The sequence below is a fragment of the Cynocephalus volans genome, chromosome 6 (genome assembly GCF_027409185.1).
Source record: "Cynocephalus volans isolate mCynVol1 chromosome 6, mCynVol1.pri, whole genome shotgun sequence".
NCBI lineage: Eukaryota > Metazoa > Chordata > Mammalia > Dermoptera > Cynocephalidae > Cynocephalus > Cynocephalus volans.
This window is the reverse complement of record NC_084465.1, coordinates 118,545,624-118,564,333: the sequence shown is the minus strand read 5'-3', so window position 1 is coordinate 118,564,333 and position 18,710 is coordinate 118,545,624. Positions and strand designations below refer to the sequence as shown.

The window sequence follows — 18,710 nt, the reverse complement described above, 5'->3', positions numbered from 1 at the left end:
GTGACTAATGATGTTGAGCATTTTTTCATGTACTTATGGGCCATTCATATATCCTCTTTTATGAAGTGTCTACTCAAATCCTTTGCCCATATTTTGTTGAGTTTTTTGTCTTATTATGTAGTTATGAGTTTTATATATATATATATATATATATTCTGCATACAAATTCTTTGTCAGACATAAGTTTACAAGTGTTTTCTCCCAGTGGCTTGCTCTTTCATTTTCTTAACAAGTCTTTTGAAGAGCAGACGATTTTTTTTTAATATAGAAAGAAATGAAATTTATTTCTTACAGTTTTGGAGGCGGGGAAGTTCACAGTGCAGTGAGAACATCTGGTAGGGGCCTTCTTTTTGGTGGTGATTCTCTACACTGACCCAGAGTAGACGATTTTAATTTTTAAAAAGTACAATGTGTAAGCATTTTTTTCTTTTATGATTCATGATTTTAGTGTCCTATCTTAAAGATCTTTGACAACCCAAGGATTGCACAGATTTTCTTTTATGCTTTCTTCCGGATATTCTGTAGTTATAGCCCTTATGTTTAGTTATCTGATCCTTTTCAAGTTAATTTTTGTATGTTGTATGAGGTGGGAGTTGAAATTTACTTTTTAAAAATATGGACATTCATTTGTTTCAGCATAAGCAAAAATCATAGTTTCAACAAAAACTATGAATTTTCCTTATTGAATTACCTTGGCAACTTTGTAGGTCTATTTCTGGACTCTCTATTCTGCTCCATTGACCAATATTATGCCGATACCAAACTATCCAAGCTATTGTACCTGAAAGCAAGTCTTGATATCAGATAGTACTTGTCCTTCAACTTTGTTTTTCTTTTCCAAAGGTTTTTTTTAATTTTGTTTTGTTTTGTTTATGTGTTTGTTTTGTTTTGTTTTGCTATTTTAGTTCCTTTGCTTTTCCATGTAGAGTTCAGAATCAGCTTGTCAATTTTTACAGAAAGTGTGCTGGGATTTTGATTGAGATTGAGTTGACTCTAGAGGTTAATTGACATTCTAACAATACTGAGTCTTCTGATCCATGAACATAGTATATCTCTCCATTTATTTGGGCCTTCATCTTAATTTAAATTTTTCTTTTTAAAAAAGCACTAAAGGTGTCAAGACAATTAAATAGGGGAAGGAATAGTGGTGGTGCTGTGACAAGTGGATATCTACATGCAAAAGAATAAAGTTGAACCCCTACCTCATACCACATACAAAAGTTAATTCAAAATGGATCAAAGACTTAAATATAAGAGCAAGAACTATAAAACGCTTCAAATAAAACATAAATAATTAATAAAACAGGAATAAATTTTCATTCCCAGAATTAGACAAGGGATTCCTAGATATGACATCAAAGTTCAAATGACAAAGAAATATATCATCGAAATTAAAAACTTTTATTCTCCAAAGGACACTATCAAGAAAGTGAAAACACACAGGATGGAAGAAAATTTTTGCATATTCCATTTCTGACACGGATTTGTGTATCAAATTTATAAATATAACTCCTACAACTTAATAATAAAAAGGCAACCCAATTTAAAAATAGCAAATGATCTGAATAGACATTTCTCCAAAGAGTATATGGGGTTTTTTTTGTTTGTTTGTTTGTTTTTTATTTTATTTTATTTTGTCGATATACATTGTGGTTGATTATTGTTGCCCCTTACCAAAACCTCCCTCCCTCCTCCCTCTCCTCCCTCCCCCCCAACAATGTCCTTTCTGTTTGCTTGTTGTATCAACTTCAAGTAATTGTAGTTGTTTTATCTTCTTCCCCTCCCCCGGTTTTTTGTGTGTGTGTGTCTGTGTGTGAATTTATATATTAATTTTTAGCTCCCACAAGTAAGTGAGAACATGCGGTATTTCTCTTTCTGTGCCTGACTCATTTCACTTAATATAATTCTATCAGGGTCCATCCATGTTGTTGCAAATGGCAGTATTTCATTCACTTTTATAGCTGAGTAGTATTCCATTGTGTAAATGTACCACATTTTCCTTATCCACTCATCCGATGATGGACATTTCGGCTGGTTCCAACTCTTGGCTGTTGTAAAGAGTGCTGCATGAACATTGGGGAACAAGTATACCTTCGACTTGATGATTTCCATTCCTCTGGGTATATTCCCAGCAGTGGGATAGCTGGGTCATATGGTAGATCTATCTGCAATTGTTTGAGGAACCTCCATACCATTTTCTACAGAGGCAGCACCATTTTGCAGCCCCACCAACAATGTATGAGAGTTCCTTTTTCTCCACAACCTCGCCAGCATTTATCGTTCAGAGCCTTTTGGATTTTAGCCATCCTAACTGGGGTTGGATGGTATCTCAGTGTGGTTTTGATTTGCATTTCCCGGATGCTAAGTGATGTTGAGCATTTTTTCATATGTCTGTTGGCCATTTGTATATCTTCCTTAGAGAAATGCCTACTTAGCTCTTTTGCCCATTTTTTAATTGGGTTGCTTGTTTTTTTCTTGTAAAGTTGTTTGAGTTCCTTATATATTCTGGATATTAATCCTTTGTCAGATGTATATTTTGCAAATATTTTCTCCCACTCTGTTGGTTGTCTTTTAACTCTTTTAATTGTTTCTTTTGCTGTGCAGAAGCTTTTTAGTTTGATATAATCCCATTTGTTTATTTTTCCTTTGGTTGCCCGTGCTTTTGGGGTCGTATTCATGAAGTCTGTGCCCAGTCCTATTTCCTGAAGTGTTTCTCCTATGTTATCATTAAGAAGTTTTATTGTTTCAGGGTGTATATTTAAATCCTTAATCCATTTTGAGTTGATTTTAGTACATGGTGAGAGGTATGAGTCTAGTTTCATTCTCCTGCATATGGATATCCAGTTATCCCAGCACCATTTGCTGAAGAGGCAGTCCCTTCCCCAGTGAATAGGCTTGGTGCCCTTGTCAAAGATCAGATGGCAGTAAGTGTATGGGTTGATTTCTGGATTCTCTATTCTATTCCATTGATTAGTGTGTCTGTTTTTATGCCAGTACCATACTGTTTTGGTTATTATAGCTTTGTAGTATAGCTTAAAGTCGGGTAGTGTTATGCCAACAGCTTTATTTTTATTTTTTGCTCAGCATTGCTTTGGCTACATGTGGTCTTTTATTATTCCATATAAATGTCTGGATAGTTTTTTCCATTTCTGAGAAAAATGTCTTTGGAATTTTGATGGGGATTGCATTGAATTTATATATCACTTTGGGTAGTATGAACATTTTCACTATGTTGATTCTTCCAATCCAAGAGCATGGGATATCTTTCCATCTTCTTGTATCCTCTCTAATTTCTCTCAGCAGTGGTTTGTAGTTCTCATTATAGAGATTTTTCACATCCTTGGTTAACTCAATTCCTAAGTATTTTATTTTTTTGGTGGCTATTGTAAATGGGCAGGCTTTTTTGATTTCTCGTTCTGCATGTGCACTATTGGAGAAAAGAAATGCTACTGATTTTTGTGTGTTGATTTTGTATCCTGCTACTGTGCTGAAATCATTTATCAACTCCAAGAGTTTTTTTGTAGAGGTTTTAGGCTGTACAATATGTAGGATCATGTCATCTGCAAACAGAGACAGTTTGACTTCATCTTTTCCAATCTGGATGCCCTTTATTTCCTTCTCTTCTCTGATTGCTCTGGCTAGTACTTCCAACACTATGTTGAATAGGAGTGGTGAGAGTGGGCATCCTTGTCAAGTTCCTGTTCTTAAAGGAAAAGCTTTCAGCTTTTCCCCATTCAGGATGATATTGGCAGTGGCTTTGTCATATATGGCTTAAATTATGTTGAGATACTTTCCATCTATACCTAACTTATAGAGGGTCTTTGTCATGAATGAGTGCTGAATTTTATCAAATGCTTTTTCAGCATCTATAGAGATGATCATATGGTCCTTGTGTTTGACTTTATTAATATGGTGAATCACATTTATTGATTTGCGTATGTTGAACCAACCTTGCATCCCTGGGATGAATCCCACTTGATCGTGGTGAATAATTTTACGTATGTGTTGCTGTATTCTGTTTGCTAGTATTTTAGTGAGGATTTTTGCATCTATATTCATCAAGGATATCGGCCTGTAGTTTTCTTTTTTGGTTATATCTTTACCTAGTTTTGGTATCAGGATGATGTTTGCTTCATAGAATGAGTTTGGGAGATTTGCGTCTGTTTCAATCTTTTGGAATAGTTTGTAAAGAATTGGTGTCAATTCCTGTTTGAATGTTTGGTAAAATTCTGCTGTGAATCCATCTGGTCCTGGGCTTTTCTTTGTTGGGAGCCTTCTGATAACAGCTTCAATCTCCTTTATTGTTATTGGTCTGTTCAAATTTTCTATGTCTTCATGGCTCAGTTTTGGGAGCTTGTGTGTGTCTAGAAATTTATCCATTTCCTCCAGATTTTCAAATTTGTTGGCGTATAGTTGTTTATAGTAGTCTCGAATGATTCCTTGTATTTCAGATGAATCAGTTGTAATATCGCCTTTTTCATTTCTAATTTTTGTTATTTGAGTCTTCTCTCTTCTTTTTTTTTTTTTTTGTTAGCCATGCTAATGGTTTGTCAATTTTATTTATCTTTTCAAAAAACCTACTTTTTGATTCATTGATCTTTTGTATTGTTTTTTTGGTTTCAATTTCATTCAGTTCTGCTCTGATCTTAATGGTTTCTTTCCGTCTGCTAACTTTAGGTTTGGATTGTTCTTGTTTTTCTAGTTCTTTAAGGTGAAGTGTTAGGTTGTTCACTTGCCATCTTTCCATTCTTCTGAGGTGAGCATTTAATGCAATAAATTTCCCCCTTAGTACTGCTTTTGCAGTATCCCACAGGTTTTGGTATGATGTATCATTATTTTCATTAGTTTCAATAAATTTTTTGATTTCCTGCTTGATTTCTTCTTGGATCCATATGTCATTAAGTAGAATGCTATTTAATTTCCATGTGTTTGTATAGTTTCCAGAGTTTCATTTGTTATTAATTTCTAGTTTTAATCCATTGTGGTCTGAGAAAATACATGGGATAATTCCAATTTTTTTGAATTTATTGAGACATGATTTGTGACCTAATATGTGATCTATCCTGGAGAATGATCCATGTGCTGATGAGAAGAATGAATATTCTGAGGTTGTTGGATGGAATGTTCTGTAGATATCTGCCAATTTCAATTGGTCTAGAGTGTTGTTTAGATCTTGTGTTTCTCTACTGATTCTTTGCCTAGATGATCTGTCTAATATTGACAGTGGGGTGTTCAGGTCCCCTGCTATTATGGTATTAGTGTCTATTTCCTTCTTTAGGTCTAATAGAGTTTGTTTTATAAATCTGGCTGCTCCAACATTGGGTGCGTACATATTTATGATTGTTATGTCTTCTTGATGGATCAGTCCTTTTATCATTAAGTAGTGTCCCTCATTGTCTCTTTTTATGGTTTTTACTTTAAAGTCTATTTTGTCAGATATAAGAATAGCTACTCCAGCTCGTTTTTCTTTTCTGTTTGCATGGTAAATCTTTTTCCATCCTTTCACTCTTAGTCTATGTGAATCTTTATGGGTGAGGTGGGTCTCTTGTAGGCAGCATATAGTTGGGTCCTCCTTTTTAATCCAGTCAGCCAGTCTGTGTCTTTTGATTTGTGAATTTAAGCCTTTTACATTAAGAGTTGTTATTGAAAGGTGTTGATGTAGTCCTAGCATTTTATTGGTTGTTTGGTTGTCTTAGGTGTCTTTTGTTCCTTGCTTTCTGATTTACTGTTTGGTTTCTGTGTTTGTTGGTTCCTTAGGTTGTAGATAGCGTTTTTGTTTGATTGTTTTCTCTTCATGAATGCCATTTTTATTATACTAGTGTGTTTTGATTTTTCTTGGGTTTTTATGGCAGTGGTAGTTATTTTTCAGGAACCAAACCCAGTACTCCCTTGAGGATTTCTTGTAAGGGTGGTCATGTGGTAGTGAACTCCCACAGTTTTTGTTTGTCTGAGAAATAGACTATTTGCCCTTCATTTCAGAAGGATAGCCTTGCAGGGTAGAGTGTTCTTGGCTGGCAATCTTTGTCTTTTAGTATTTTGAATATATCATCCCATTCCTTTCTAGCTTTTAGGGTTTGTGATGAAAAGTCTGATGTTAGCCTGATTGGGGCTCCCTTATAGGTGATTTGACGCTTCTCTCTTGCAGCTTTTAAGATTCTCTCTTTGTCTCTGAGTTTTGCCAATTTGACTATAACATGTCTTGGAGAAGGCCTTTTTGGGTTGAATACATTTGGAGATCTTTGAGCTTCCTGGATCTGAAGATCTGTGATTTTTCCTATACCTTGGAAGTTTTCTGCCACTATTTTGTTGAATATGTTTTCAATGCAATCTCCTTTTTCCTCCCCTTCTGTAATACCCATGACTTGGATATTTGAGCGTTTAAGGTTGTCTGATATCTCTTTCAGATTTTCTTCAATGTCTTTGGTTCTTTTTCTTTTTCTTTTTTTTTTTTTTTGTCTGCTTGTGTTATTTCAAACAGCCCATCTTCAAGTTCAGAGGTTCTCTCTTCAACTTCGACAAGCCTGCTGGTTAAACTCTCCATTGTGGTTTTTATTTCGCTGACTAACTTCTTCAGTTCGGCAAGTTCTGCTACATTTTTTTTCAGGACATTGATTTCCTTGTACATTTCCTCTTCCAGGTCCTGTATACTTTTCCTCATTTCATCATGATGTCTAGCTGAGTTTTCTTGTATCTCATTCCGTTTCCTTAGAATTATCACTTGAAATTCCTCGTCAGTCATTTCAAGGACTTCTTGTTCTATAGGATCTAGAGTTTGAGATTTATTAACTTTTGGTGGTGTACTTTCTTGATTTTTTGTATTTCTGGTATCTTTTTTTTGATGTTTATTCATTGTGGCAGGGGGTTTCACAGTCCACTGGTTTGAGACTATTGACTAACTAAGATGTTGCTGTGGTTGCCAATTTCGTATGGCTACCTCCGTGACTGCTCAGTTGGCCTCTAGTGCCTTGTGTGTGTGGTTGCCTCAGGTCTTGGGCCTCTCCAGGGAGCCACCTCTCTGGTCAGCTTGGACTCTGCTGGATCATGGGGCTGTACCGCAGGGTGTGTGGTCTCTGCTCAGCTTCCACTTCCCGTGCAAGACTTCTCCCTGTTCCGTGCACTCTGGCTCGGGCTGCTGGATCACGCAGTGGCGGCCCCACAGGGTGTGTGGTTTCTGTCGATTCTCCGCCTCCCTAGCCGGATGTCTCCCCACTCTGTGCGCACTAGGCTGGGCTGCTGGATCTCGCAGTGGCGGCCCCGCAGGGTGCAAAGAGTATATGCTGGCTATCTAATGGATATAATGGCCAACAAGCACATGAAAAGATGTTCAATATCATTAGCTATCAGGAAAGTGCAAATAAAAACCAGAAAAGTATACCTCTTTACACCCACTAGGATGACTACAGTAATTTTGTAAAAAACAGATAATAACAAGTGTTGGAGAGGATGCAGAGAAACTAGAACCCAAATACACTGCTGATAAAATTGAAGAATACTGCTGCCATTTTGGAAAACAGTCTGCCAGTTCTTCCAAAAGTTAAACATAGAATTATACCCACATGACCCAGTGGGTATATTCACTGCTAGGTAATTACCTGAGAGAAATGAAAACATATGTCTACACAAAACCTTGTACATGATTGTTCATAGCAGTATTATAACAGCCAAAAAGTAAAAAATATCCAAATGTCCATCAACTGATGAATGGATAAATAAAATATGGTATATCCATAATATGGAATATTATTTCCCGAAGTTTCCTGAAGTACTGTTATGTGCTACAACATGGATGAACCTTAAAAACATGCTAAGTGAAAGAAGCCAGTCTCAAAATCCACACACATTGTATATGATTCCACTTATATGAAATATCCACAACAGGCAAATCTCAAGAAACAGAAAATAGACTAATGGGTTCCAGAGGAGTTGGTGGGTGGGGGCAGGAGGAGAATGAGGAGCGACTGCTAATGAGTATTGAATTTCTTTTGGGGGAGATAAAAATGTTTTAAAATTGATTATGGTGATGGTGGTGCTCTGTGAATATACTGAGATCTGCTGAATTCTACACTTTAAATGGATGAATTATATGATATGTGAATTATATCTCATTGAAGCCATTATTTAAAAAGGGGAATTATGAAGGGCCGGCCCGTGGCTCACTTGGGAGAGTGCGGTGCTGACAACACCAAGTCAAGGGTTAAGATCCCCTTACAGGTCATCTTTTTAAAAAAAGGGGGGGATTATAAAAAACAAAAACCAATATTTTGCTAACAAACAAAAAGCCTTTTCAAACTCAATATAGCTCATGGGTCATCCATGTATAAGCTGGCAATCAGAAGGGGGACATGCAAACTGAACGCATGAATAGCATTTATATGTCTGTTGTCAAAATAGTAAGTAGAGGCACACACTGGACTCCGAGCCATCCTTCCACCAGGACACTGGGCTATGTGAGTCAAATCCTGGGAAAGCATTGTCTCTGAAAGTGACTGGATGTTTTCTCTCATAAGAAAACAGAAACAGTTGAACAGCATTTATTATTTTTGCATTCACTGCCAGGAACGTTTACCGCAAATTCAGAGCCAAGGTATGATAGCAATCTGTGACTCTCTGAAGCGTGACAGTGTCCACTCTCCTTGCGTCCACACAGGGACTGGATTGCCACTTTGCTTGTTTGGGTTGGTTTAAGCTGAGCTGATTTAAGCCCTCCTACACAAGCTGTGTGTACATTCCAAACACAGACTATCTCTCGCCTTGGGGTGAAATCTGACCAGAACAACATGAAGTTGTTTGCAGTGTGTATTGATTTTTACTTGGCTGATGGCCCAAGGGACCAAACTAATTAGGACTCAACCAGGACTCAACAAATTCCATTATTTGCCTATTATTGTCACAACTCCTGCTAAATGTAATGTTGTTGCTTACATATTATTTCTCTTTAAATCAATTTTCCTTTTTTTTTTACTTAAGTGTATTTATGGACATAAAGCAAAAGTCAGTATCTCTTGCCTTAAGGAGAAGGTCACTCTTAGAATTAAACCCAGCAAAAAGAGAAAGTTGTTTGTTCTAACTAGATGCTGTTGACTGACAAGATTCTGAGCCTGAGGGCTCATTGTTAATCTGGGAGATTAGCAAGGGTTAGAGAGATGTGAAGGACCTGTTAGTACCAGGCTGAAACTTTCTCCTTGACTAAATCAGAACGATTAAGTGAGAAGAGAGAAGGGTAGATGTCAGAGAGGCCCTCTGTTTATTTCTTCCCCTTATGGAAACCTAAGGTGCCATTCACCTGTTAGGCCTTGGGGTGCTGGAATATCTAAAACAGGTGAAGCCTCTGTTCTTTCCAAGTTCACAGTTGTGGTAATAATGTATAAGAATGAAATAACATGAGACACCTTGCACAGTGCCTGGGTCATAGTAAACACTTTGATGTTGATCTTATAGTGATTATTATTATAATGATTATTACTTTATTTCAGAGCAGGGAATGCACCCTCTGGGGAAAGTTGGAGGTTGAGTTAGTCTGTGAATGTCCGTCTTATAGCCATGATGGCCCAGGCAGGCACATGGAGCTTGATTTCCATCAGAGACCAGAGGCAGTGGAGTCAGAGGAACAGATCCTAATGGTTTGGCCAGGATTCCTTTTAGGGAGGGAAGGTGAGGATGTTAGTATGTCCGAAAATCAGGTCAGAGCAAACATGCTTGGGCAAGTTTAAAATCTCTGCTTAGATATGAAGATTTGACATTGTACTTGACATTGTACGTTTGGCTAATCAGTGGAGCTCTAGGCACTGTGCTGGGCACTGTTAGGGGAGCTTGCAATCTTAGGGGAGAAGCCACAGGCACAAGTAACTATGAAACAGGGTAAAAAAAAAAATGAAGTGGATTCTTTCTCTGTTAAGATTCTAATGGTTGCAAATGAAAGATACCCCAATTTGGATCAGCATAAGTAAGAAAGAAAATTTACTGATTCCCATATGTAATGAGCCCAGGGATAAATGGCTTCAGGCATGGCTTGTTCCGGGTGCTCAGATGTTGTCAGAAATCTCTCTCTCCATCTTGTGGCTCTGCTTTCCTCTGTGATGGCTTTATTCTTGAGCAGCCTTCCCATCTGTGGTGCCAAACACCACCAGGTTAGTAGTCTTAGCTAAATGTGAGGTCTGTTCCTCAATTATTCCAGCGTAAAGTAACAGAATTGCGTCCCAGTGGTCCAATCTGGTCATGCACACACCTGCCAGAGTAGGAGTGGTGGCCAGCCTGGCAGCTCACTTCTGATCTGAAACATCAGAGCAAGGAGGAGAGGATGCTGGGCAAGCAGGTGCCACACTGCCCATCACAGTGCCCCCAGAAGGGAGAGGAGGTTGAGGGTCATTCCAGCCCAGAGTCAGGAGAACTTCATGGAGGAGGTGGCCTTTGGTCTCAACCCTGAAGGTCAAATACAGTTGGGGTTCCTGGGATAGGACTGGGCTTCTCCTGCTCTGTGTCTGGGAAGAAGGAAGGAAGAAACAGGTATTTCCTAAGAGGCTGTCATGTGCCAGGCTCTGTGACAAGTGTCTTTGTTAATCTTCACAAGAACCCTGTCTCCTCGTGCATGTGAGAAACAGTCTCAGAAAGGTCCGACATCCCCCCATGACCCGTGGCAACCACTTGATGCTCTGGACCCACCCTGGCCCCTTCTAATCTGTATCCACAGAGCAAAGGGAAGGCTCTTTTCAAATCCCAGATTTGAAGGCATCACGCCCCCGTGCCTCCAAAGGTTCCAGTTCTCTTGGGATGGAAACCCAAACTGAATGTGGCCCTCAAGGCCCTGCGTGGCCGCCCTGCTCACCTCTGTGGGCTCCTTCCCCCTCAGAGCCTGCTCATGCCATTCCCTGCCCCTGGCACGCCCTTCCTCTCTACCATCCCTCCTGTTCTTTAATGCTCAGCTCTGCAGTCACTTCTCCGAGGACTTTCAGGCCTGGTCAAACCCCTTTCATAAGAGTAACAGCAGACACTTAGATTCCAGCCGTTAATCCACAATGACCTTAGAGGTGGAAGCTTGTGTCATCCCCATTTTACAGATGAGGAAACTGAAGCACTGAGAAGTGACGTGCTCCAAGTCCCACACTAGAGAGTGACACTTCTGAGATTCAAAGGCAGACACTTCTGCTCGGGAGTCCTCCTTCCTAAGCACCACCTTTAGTGCCTCCAGGATCTCAGGGCACAGGGTCCCAGTCCTGCCTGCCATGTGTTGTATCTATGTGTTTTTGATGGATTATTTGATTAACATCTCTCTCCCCTGCTAATAACTACTAATCTTGGTAACTAACATACTGAGTGCTTGCCCTGTGCTAAGCGCTGTACTCAGGTGGCGCATCTTTTGTGAATCCCCTAATTTCACCCTCTCAGCAATCTTATAAATAATATATAATTATTATCCTCACTTTACACATGGAGAACCTGAGGAGTTGAGAGTTTAGGTAACTTTTCCACTAAGTTGTGAGTCCTCAGAGGGCAAGAAACCTTGTCCATTTTGCTTATCATTGAATCCAAAGGGACCGATTCAGTGCCTGGCATACAATAGGCACTCAATAGATGCCTTTTGGTTGCGTGAGTGGGTGGATAGATGATGGATGGCAAGAAGGAAGAAAAAGGAGGGAAGAGGAGAGGGTGGGGTGTGTCGTCCCGTCTCTGGCCACGACCGGGACATCCCTGCAGGAGAGGCTGGTGTCCCTCCTAACGTGGCCCCCCACGTGTCTCTGCAGGTGCCATGAGGCGCGTAAAGAAGTACCTGTTGAAGGGCCTGCACCGGCTGCAGAAGGGCCCCGGCTACACGTACAAGGAGCTGCTGGTGTGGTACTGCGACAATACCAACACCCATGGCCCCAAGCGCATCATCTGTGAGGGGCCCAAGAAGAAAGCCATGTGGTTCCTGCTCACGCTGCTCTTTGCAGCCCTCGTCTGCTGGCAGTGGGGCGTCTTCATCCAGACCTACCTGAGCTGGGAGGTCAGCGTCTCCCTGTCCGTAGGCTTCAAGACCATGGACTTCCCCGCCGTCACCATCTGCAATGCCAGTCCCTTCCAGTAGGTGGTCCCTGGAGCCCACAGCTGGGCTCAGCAGCGGCTTTTCTTTTCCCTTCCTTCCAACTTCCTATCCTTCCTGGTTCTTTTTCTTTCTCTTCCTCCCTTTCTCCGTCCCCTCTCTTGCCTCCTTTCTCTCCTTGTTTCCTTTTACTTCCCTTTCTTCTTTCTTTTTCTTTCTTTCCTTCCCTTCCTTCTCTTTCTCCTCCTCTTTCATTCCTTTTCTCTTTGCTTTTATCCTTTTACAGCAAGTGAAATTCAAAATTTATAAACTTCGTAGGCTTAAGGAGAACCTCTGCTGCTCCCCATCCTCAGACACACTAGTGCCTATTTGTACATTCCATGTGTGTTTATTGAGCACCTACTATGTGCCAGGCACTGTTCTAAGTGCTAGAAATACAGCAGTGAACCAAAAAAGTCCCTGCCCTCTCCACAGCCTCCCAGAGGAAACAGGCATTAATCTTTCTTCCACAGATATTGAATTAATTATATCATTATGATAAAAAAATACATAGAAGCCATACCTCAAAGGCTTATGATGTGCCAGGCACTGTGTTGTGTGTTCTTTGGGTAATTGATGTCATTCTAGTCTACACAACCACGCTCGGGGTGGGCACTACTGTAGCAACCCTGATTGACAGGTGAAAAAGTGGAGGTTCAGAGAGGTGAGTGGGTTTGTCCAGGACACACAGTGGGCAACTGTGAGATTTGAGCCCAGGCCTGATCTGACTCCAGAACTGCTACTTTTTAACCATCCTGACACGTTGCCCCCTTCCCACTTGATGGCAAGGCCTCTGAAGGGGACATACAAGGAGACCCAATCTAGTCAAGGTTGAGAAGAGACAGGGGGTCAGTTAGAGAAAAGTTCCCCAAAGAATGAGTAGAAGTTAGCCAGGAGGAATGAAGAGGGTGCCCCAAGTGGTAGACGCAGCATGTGCAAAGGCCCTGGGGTGAGACTAAGCTTGGTGCGTTCAAGGAATTGAAAGAAGGGTCAGAGTGACTGAGTCACAGAGAACATTCCTATCCAAAAGAAAGTTCTGGAAGGGAATTCACACCTCATGGTTATATTTCCAGTTATCACAAACTCCCTTCTTCCTAGTAATAGGGCTCTGTCTGCTTGGGTGGGTCCTTGGGGCTACTCAAGAGAACCCTTAATAATAATAACAACAATGCTCCGTCTAGGCACTTGTCCACCTGCTTTGTAAGCATTACCTCATTGAGTCCTCCCAGCAACTCTCTGAGGGACATATTTTTGTCCCCCCATTTTGCAGATGAGCGAACAAAGCCACAGAGAGGTTAAGTTGCCCAGGGTCACACAGATATTAAGTGGCATGCCAAGATTTGAACCAGAGACCACACAATGACCCACCAAACTCTGCAGTGGCTGTGGACATCCAGACTGTAGTAACACCGCCCTGCACAGCCTACCACCCTTCCCCGTCCTCCTCTTCCTGTGTGCATGCAGGTGGCTGGTTTAATGGTCAGAGGACAGACAGTGTTGTGTCTGAGCCAATGGCCATAGTACACCTTCGTACCAGGACCTTGGCCCCTGCCTGGGGTTTAGAGCTCCCTCCTGCAGGAAGTCCTCCAGCCAGAGCTGGCAAGGCCCTGGTGACCATGTTCTGAGGCAGGGTCTTGGGTAAATTGGTTTTGAAGTGGCTGGGGTATAGGCCTGGTAGGGATATGCCCTGATGAATACATTTCTGACTGGTCACCAAAATGGCAGCCCTCACAGGTGAGAGAATACACAGGAGCCAGCTTCATGGTTTCACCCACCTTCTCCTTCCTGAAACTGGTTCCTGCTCCCAAATCACTCACTTCTGGGAAGGAGCTGTCAGAACCCTCTGGCACAAACAGCATGTCCACTGGAGCCCACCAAACCCAGGTTTGAATCTCAGCTCTGCCCCTTATCAGTGGGTGAGCTTGGGAAATCAGAGCAATTCCCAGAGCCTCAGTTTCCTTGTGTATATGTGGGCATGATAATAGAATTGTGACAAGAGTAAATAAAATCAGACATAGAAAGCAACTAGCACCTGGCACATGATAAGCAATCAGTAACCACAAGCTACTGATTCTTCCTCACTAGAATGTGAATTTCATAAGAAAAGAGACCCAGTCTGTCTTGTTTGCTACCACATTGTCTGTGCCTGGCACACAGTAGGTGCTCATTAAATACTTAGTGAACAAATGAGAGAATGGGTGGTGGAAAGATACATAGATGCACATGTGGGTGGACGGAGAAGGGATCCTGGAGTAGGGCGTTCTTCTCATATGTGGTGACAGCCACCTTGGAGTAAAAGAGGACCCCAGATTCCAGTTTCTCTGTCTTGCAGCTGCCCCTGACCCCCTAACCTGCCCTCTCCCCATCCAGGTATTCCAAAGTCAAGCATTTGCTGAAGGACCTGGATGACTTGATGAAAGCAGTCCTGGAGAGGATCCTGGCTCCTGAGACAAGCCATGTCAATGCCACCAGGGCCCTGAACTTCACCATCTGGAATCACACACCCCTGGTCCTTATTGACGAGCGGAATCCCCACCACCCAATAGTCCTCGACCTCTTTGACAATAACCATACTGGCTCAGCAAACAGCAGCCTCACACCAGGAAAGATCTGCAATGCCCAGGGCTGCAAAATGGCCATGAGACTAGTAAGTGGTCCCTGGGCACACATCAAACAATGAGCCCTATCCTGCGAGGCTGATGGGAGTTTCTTTTCCTTAATAGCTTGGGTCTTTCTGGGGCAAGCCAGTACCTATCTTGTATGTTGGAAGAGCTTTAAAAAAAAAATAGAAATAGCTGGTATGTTAGTCAAGATTCATTTGGATGCACATGACCCAGCTCAAATTAACTTAAGCAGAACAGGGAATTCACTGGCTCACATAACTGAGAAATGCAGGGGTATTTGGAGTTCAGGTATGGCTGGATCCAGGTGCTCAAATGCTGTCATCAGGGCTCTACCTCTCTCCATTTTGGTTCAGCTCTTCTCTCTGAAGACCTCATTTTCCAGCAGGCTCATTCCACTTGGCCCTGACAGTGCCAGTCCTATGTCCCACTGGTTCAGCAATCTCCCCAGAAAAAGAGCCCCTCTTTCCCAATAGCCCCAGCAAAAGTCCTAGGACTGACACATCAGGTCATAGGCTCACCTAACCCAATCACTCTGGGCTAGGGGATGTCTCTCAAGATTGGCCAGTCCTGGGTCATGTGCTCTAGAGCTGGGGGTGACGTCAGCTTCTGTCAGACCACATGGACTGAGCGAGGGGAAGCATGCTTACCTGAAGGACAAATCAAGTCCTGTTATCAAAGGACAGGGATGTAAACACTGGACAGGTGAAAAGCCACAGCTGGGCAGTATAGTCAGATACCAAGAAAGGCTGCCCTACACTGGGAGGCTGGCATGTCATTTGATTTTGGAGCCTGCAAGTGGGAAGAAATTCTCCTGTCTGTGGCTCAGGATCCCTGGGGGAGCTCTGTCACGGTACAGATCCATGGGCCCCACTCCTGGAGAATCTGAGTGGGTGGTTCTGGGCCCGGGCCCAGGAATCTGTATTGTCAACAGGCTCCCTGGTGATTCTGATGATCAGCCTCTGATGGGGACCTGGACTGTGGCCACAGATGCCCTGGAAGGAGGTGCCACTGCCTCCCTTGCTCACTCACGTGGTCTTGCTTCCCACAATCCCCATCCCACCCCCACTTCTCCATGCAAACCAGCAAATGGCATGTGGCTGCTAAGCTCTAGTGCCAGCTCTGACCCAGGGCCCCGCTATCTTGTGGTGCAGCTAACCAGCTACCTGTGCCGATGTCCTCATCTGCAAAGCAGACCCATCCTTGGGCCACACCAGCTGTCAGGGTCAGCTGTGTGTGTGTGTGTGTGTATACGTGTGTGTGTCTGTGTGTGCATGTGTGCACGTGTGTGAGTATGCATGTTGTATGCATGATTGTGTGCATGCATGTGTGTGTTCATGCATGTGTGTGTTGTGATGTGTGTGCATGTGCATGTGTGCATTGTGTGTGTGTGTGTTGTAGTGTGTGCATGCATGTGTGTGTGCATGAGTGTGTGTACATGTGTGCGTGTGTGCGTGTGTGTGTGTATGTGTGTGTACGTGCGTGTGCGTGTGTGTGGTTTGGGGGGCTCTGCTGTTGTTGCACCTTCTTTAACTCCTCTGGGCCTCAGCTTCTTCACTGAGAGTTTCTTCATGGTGCTGGGGATGATACTGATGCCTATCTCATTGGGTCGCTGTGGAAATTGAATGGGACGATAGATGTCGGAAGCCCTGAGGACGGAGCCTGGGACAGAGCAAGGGTTCTTCACTTTCATTACCTCCCCAAGAGGAGACAGGGAGGCTCCAGGAATGGGCCTAAGGACAAGGATGTAAATGAAATTCCTCTACCCAGCCTCTTGGGGGTGCTTGTGTGTGTCCAGAAGGAAGGACCAGCAGTGGCCTGGTGGCTGAGGCCAGAGTTCCAGGGCACAGCTGTCCTGCATCTGTGCAGTGAGCAGGACATCGCGCTGGGCTGGCTGCGGCGAGGTGGAGGGGTCCCTGCACCTGTCACGGGCTCAGTCTGTCAATGCCCAAGTCGGTCCGAGAGTGGAGGAGGAGCAGAGTGCCCTGAGTCTTGAGTCTCCTCATGTCCACACAGCCTCCAGGGAAGCTGCGTCCAGAAATCCTGGGGAGGGGCAGGGCAGGAGACAGGGGTCAGAAGGGTCTGAGTGTGTGTGTCTGTCCACGTAAGTGTAAGTGTGGTGGCCACTTGCGTGACTCTTGGTACATTGATCTGGGGGGCTAGTATGGATAGGTGTGTGCGTGGTTGTGACCATGACATCATGTGGTTGTGGATGTCAGCGTGGACATCTGTCTGTGCACGCATCTGTACACGAGACTGTGTGTGTTTGCCTGTGCATCCCGGTACATGGGGGGGTGGGTTGCTGGTGGCTATATACAAGTTCCTGTGACTGACAGCTGGCTGGGAGGTGGCGGCCCATGAACATACATGAGTGAGGGTGTGAACACTTGTGCTATTGCCAAGGTGCAGCCAGAGTGGTGCCTGGGAGAGCACTGCCCTTGCCCTGCCAGCAGCCCCTGCACCCACAGGAACTCCTCTTGACCCCCACAGTGCAGCATCAATGGGACCATGTGCACCTTCCGGAATTTCACCAGCGCCGCCCAGGCCGTGACAGAGTGGTACGCCCTGCAGGCCACCAACATATTCTCGCAGGTGCCGCAGCAGGAGCTGGTGCAGATGGGCTACCCTGCGGAGCGGATGATCCTGGCCTGCCTGTTCGGGGCAGAGCCCTGCAGCTACCGGTGAGAGCCACCCCTCGCCCGCCCAGCCAGCCCTCTGCTCTGAGAGGCAGTAGGCATTCTGGTTAGGAGCTCAGCCTGCCAGGGTTCAAATCCCACGTGGCCATTCACCAGCTGTCTACACATGCTTTTCTGTGCCTTGGTGTCAGGTCGGGTTTCCTGGAGGCAGAGCCTGGGACTCATGGTGCTTTGAGGAAATCACGTTAGGAAAAGTCTCTAAGGAAAGGAGGAAAAAGCTAAGCAAGGATGTGTTTTCAGGTGACATCTAGACTTGGCCTGACCCATGGGAGGGTCTGGAGCATCTGCTGTACCACAGAGTTGTCCTCCCTTGACAGAGGGGCCTGGCCTTTTGTAATGTGTCCATCAGTCACTGGCTGTGGCCACCCCTGAGAGGATGGGGTGGGTCTCCCAACTTCCCAGACATGGGGATGGGAGAAGGAGTGGCTGTGAGCTGTTAGCTCCCACACCCAGCAGCTGGGGATATCGAGGTGGGCAGCCCTGCACCCACCACCCAGTTTTCTCATCTCTAAAACAGGGACAGTCATCGTACCCACCTCATAGAGACGCTGTGGAGAGTAGACGGATGGGCTCATGTCACCAGCTAGAACAAGACTATGTAGGTGTCGCTGTAAATATTACTTTTCCGTAACAACCCCCGATGCTGAGGGACTGGCAGAATGTGAGTCATGCTACCCCGGGGGGCCTGGCCCTCACGGCTGCTCCCCCACCTCCTGGCTCCTGACAAACCAAAGCCTGGGCCTAGGCACCAAGTTTGTCCCCGTCTCTGGTGGCTCCGCTGGCTCAGTGGGCATGAGCTCGTGGGAAGGGAGGCTGGGCACAGGCAGGACTGCCCAGCTCAGGCCCCCTCCCTGGCCTCGTGACCGAGCCTCCGGCTGTGGTGGGTAGACACACCCACAGACTTCGGCCAGTCCAATTTCTGTGATTTGCTGGTGTCCTCCTGGTCTGGACTCCAAACTCTCACACTTCAGTCTTCTATAGAAAAGGTCTTTGGCTTAGCCTTGAGCTTTGGGTGTGTGACCAGCTTCCCAGCTTGCCCTCCTAGGGACTGTGGCCTCAACCTAGCTTCCTCCACTCAGGAACCTTCAGGAACCTCCAGGAACGTCTTTTGAGAGTCTGCTGAAAGCTATGGATCCGCTCTCCCCCAAATACACAAGGACTCTTGGGAAGACATTTTGCACGTAATGTCCAAGAATCAGGGTCCACCAAGTAGGACCCATTCTGTGGACTGGAAGAAGGTGGCCCTATAGGTGGGAGAACTACAAGATGGTGCCCTGCTGATGGCACATGTCCTGCCTTGCAGGCCTCTACTTGGCTAGCTGTTTGCAGGCTGGATTT

General features: G+C 44.2%; 1 protein-coding gene across 1 annotated transcript in view; it reads left to right on the top strand.

Moving 5' to 3' along the window:
* Positions 1-18,710, top strand: part of SCNN1B (sodium channel epithelial 1 subunit beta) — a 49,467-nt gene that overhangs the window by 12,998 nt on the left and 17,759 nt on the right. The window contains exons 2-4 of the mRNA XM_063100772.1: positions 11,739-12,057; positions 14,426-14,702; positions 17,167-17,357. Of these exons, the coding sequence (XP_062956842.1) occupies positions 11,744-12,057; positions 14,426-14,702; positions 17,167-17,357 (782 nt within the window). The 5' untranslated portion in view covers positions 11,739-11,743. The remainder of the gene's footprint in view (positions 1-11,738; positions 12,058-14,425; positions 14,703-17,166; positions 17,358-18,710) is intronic.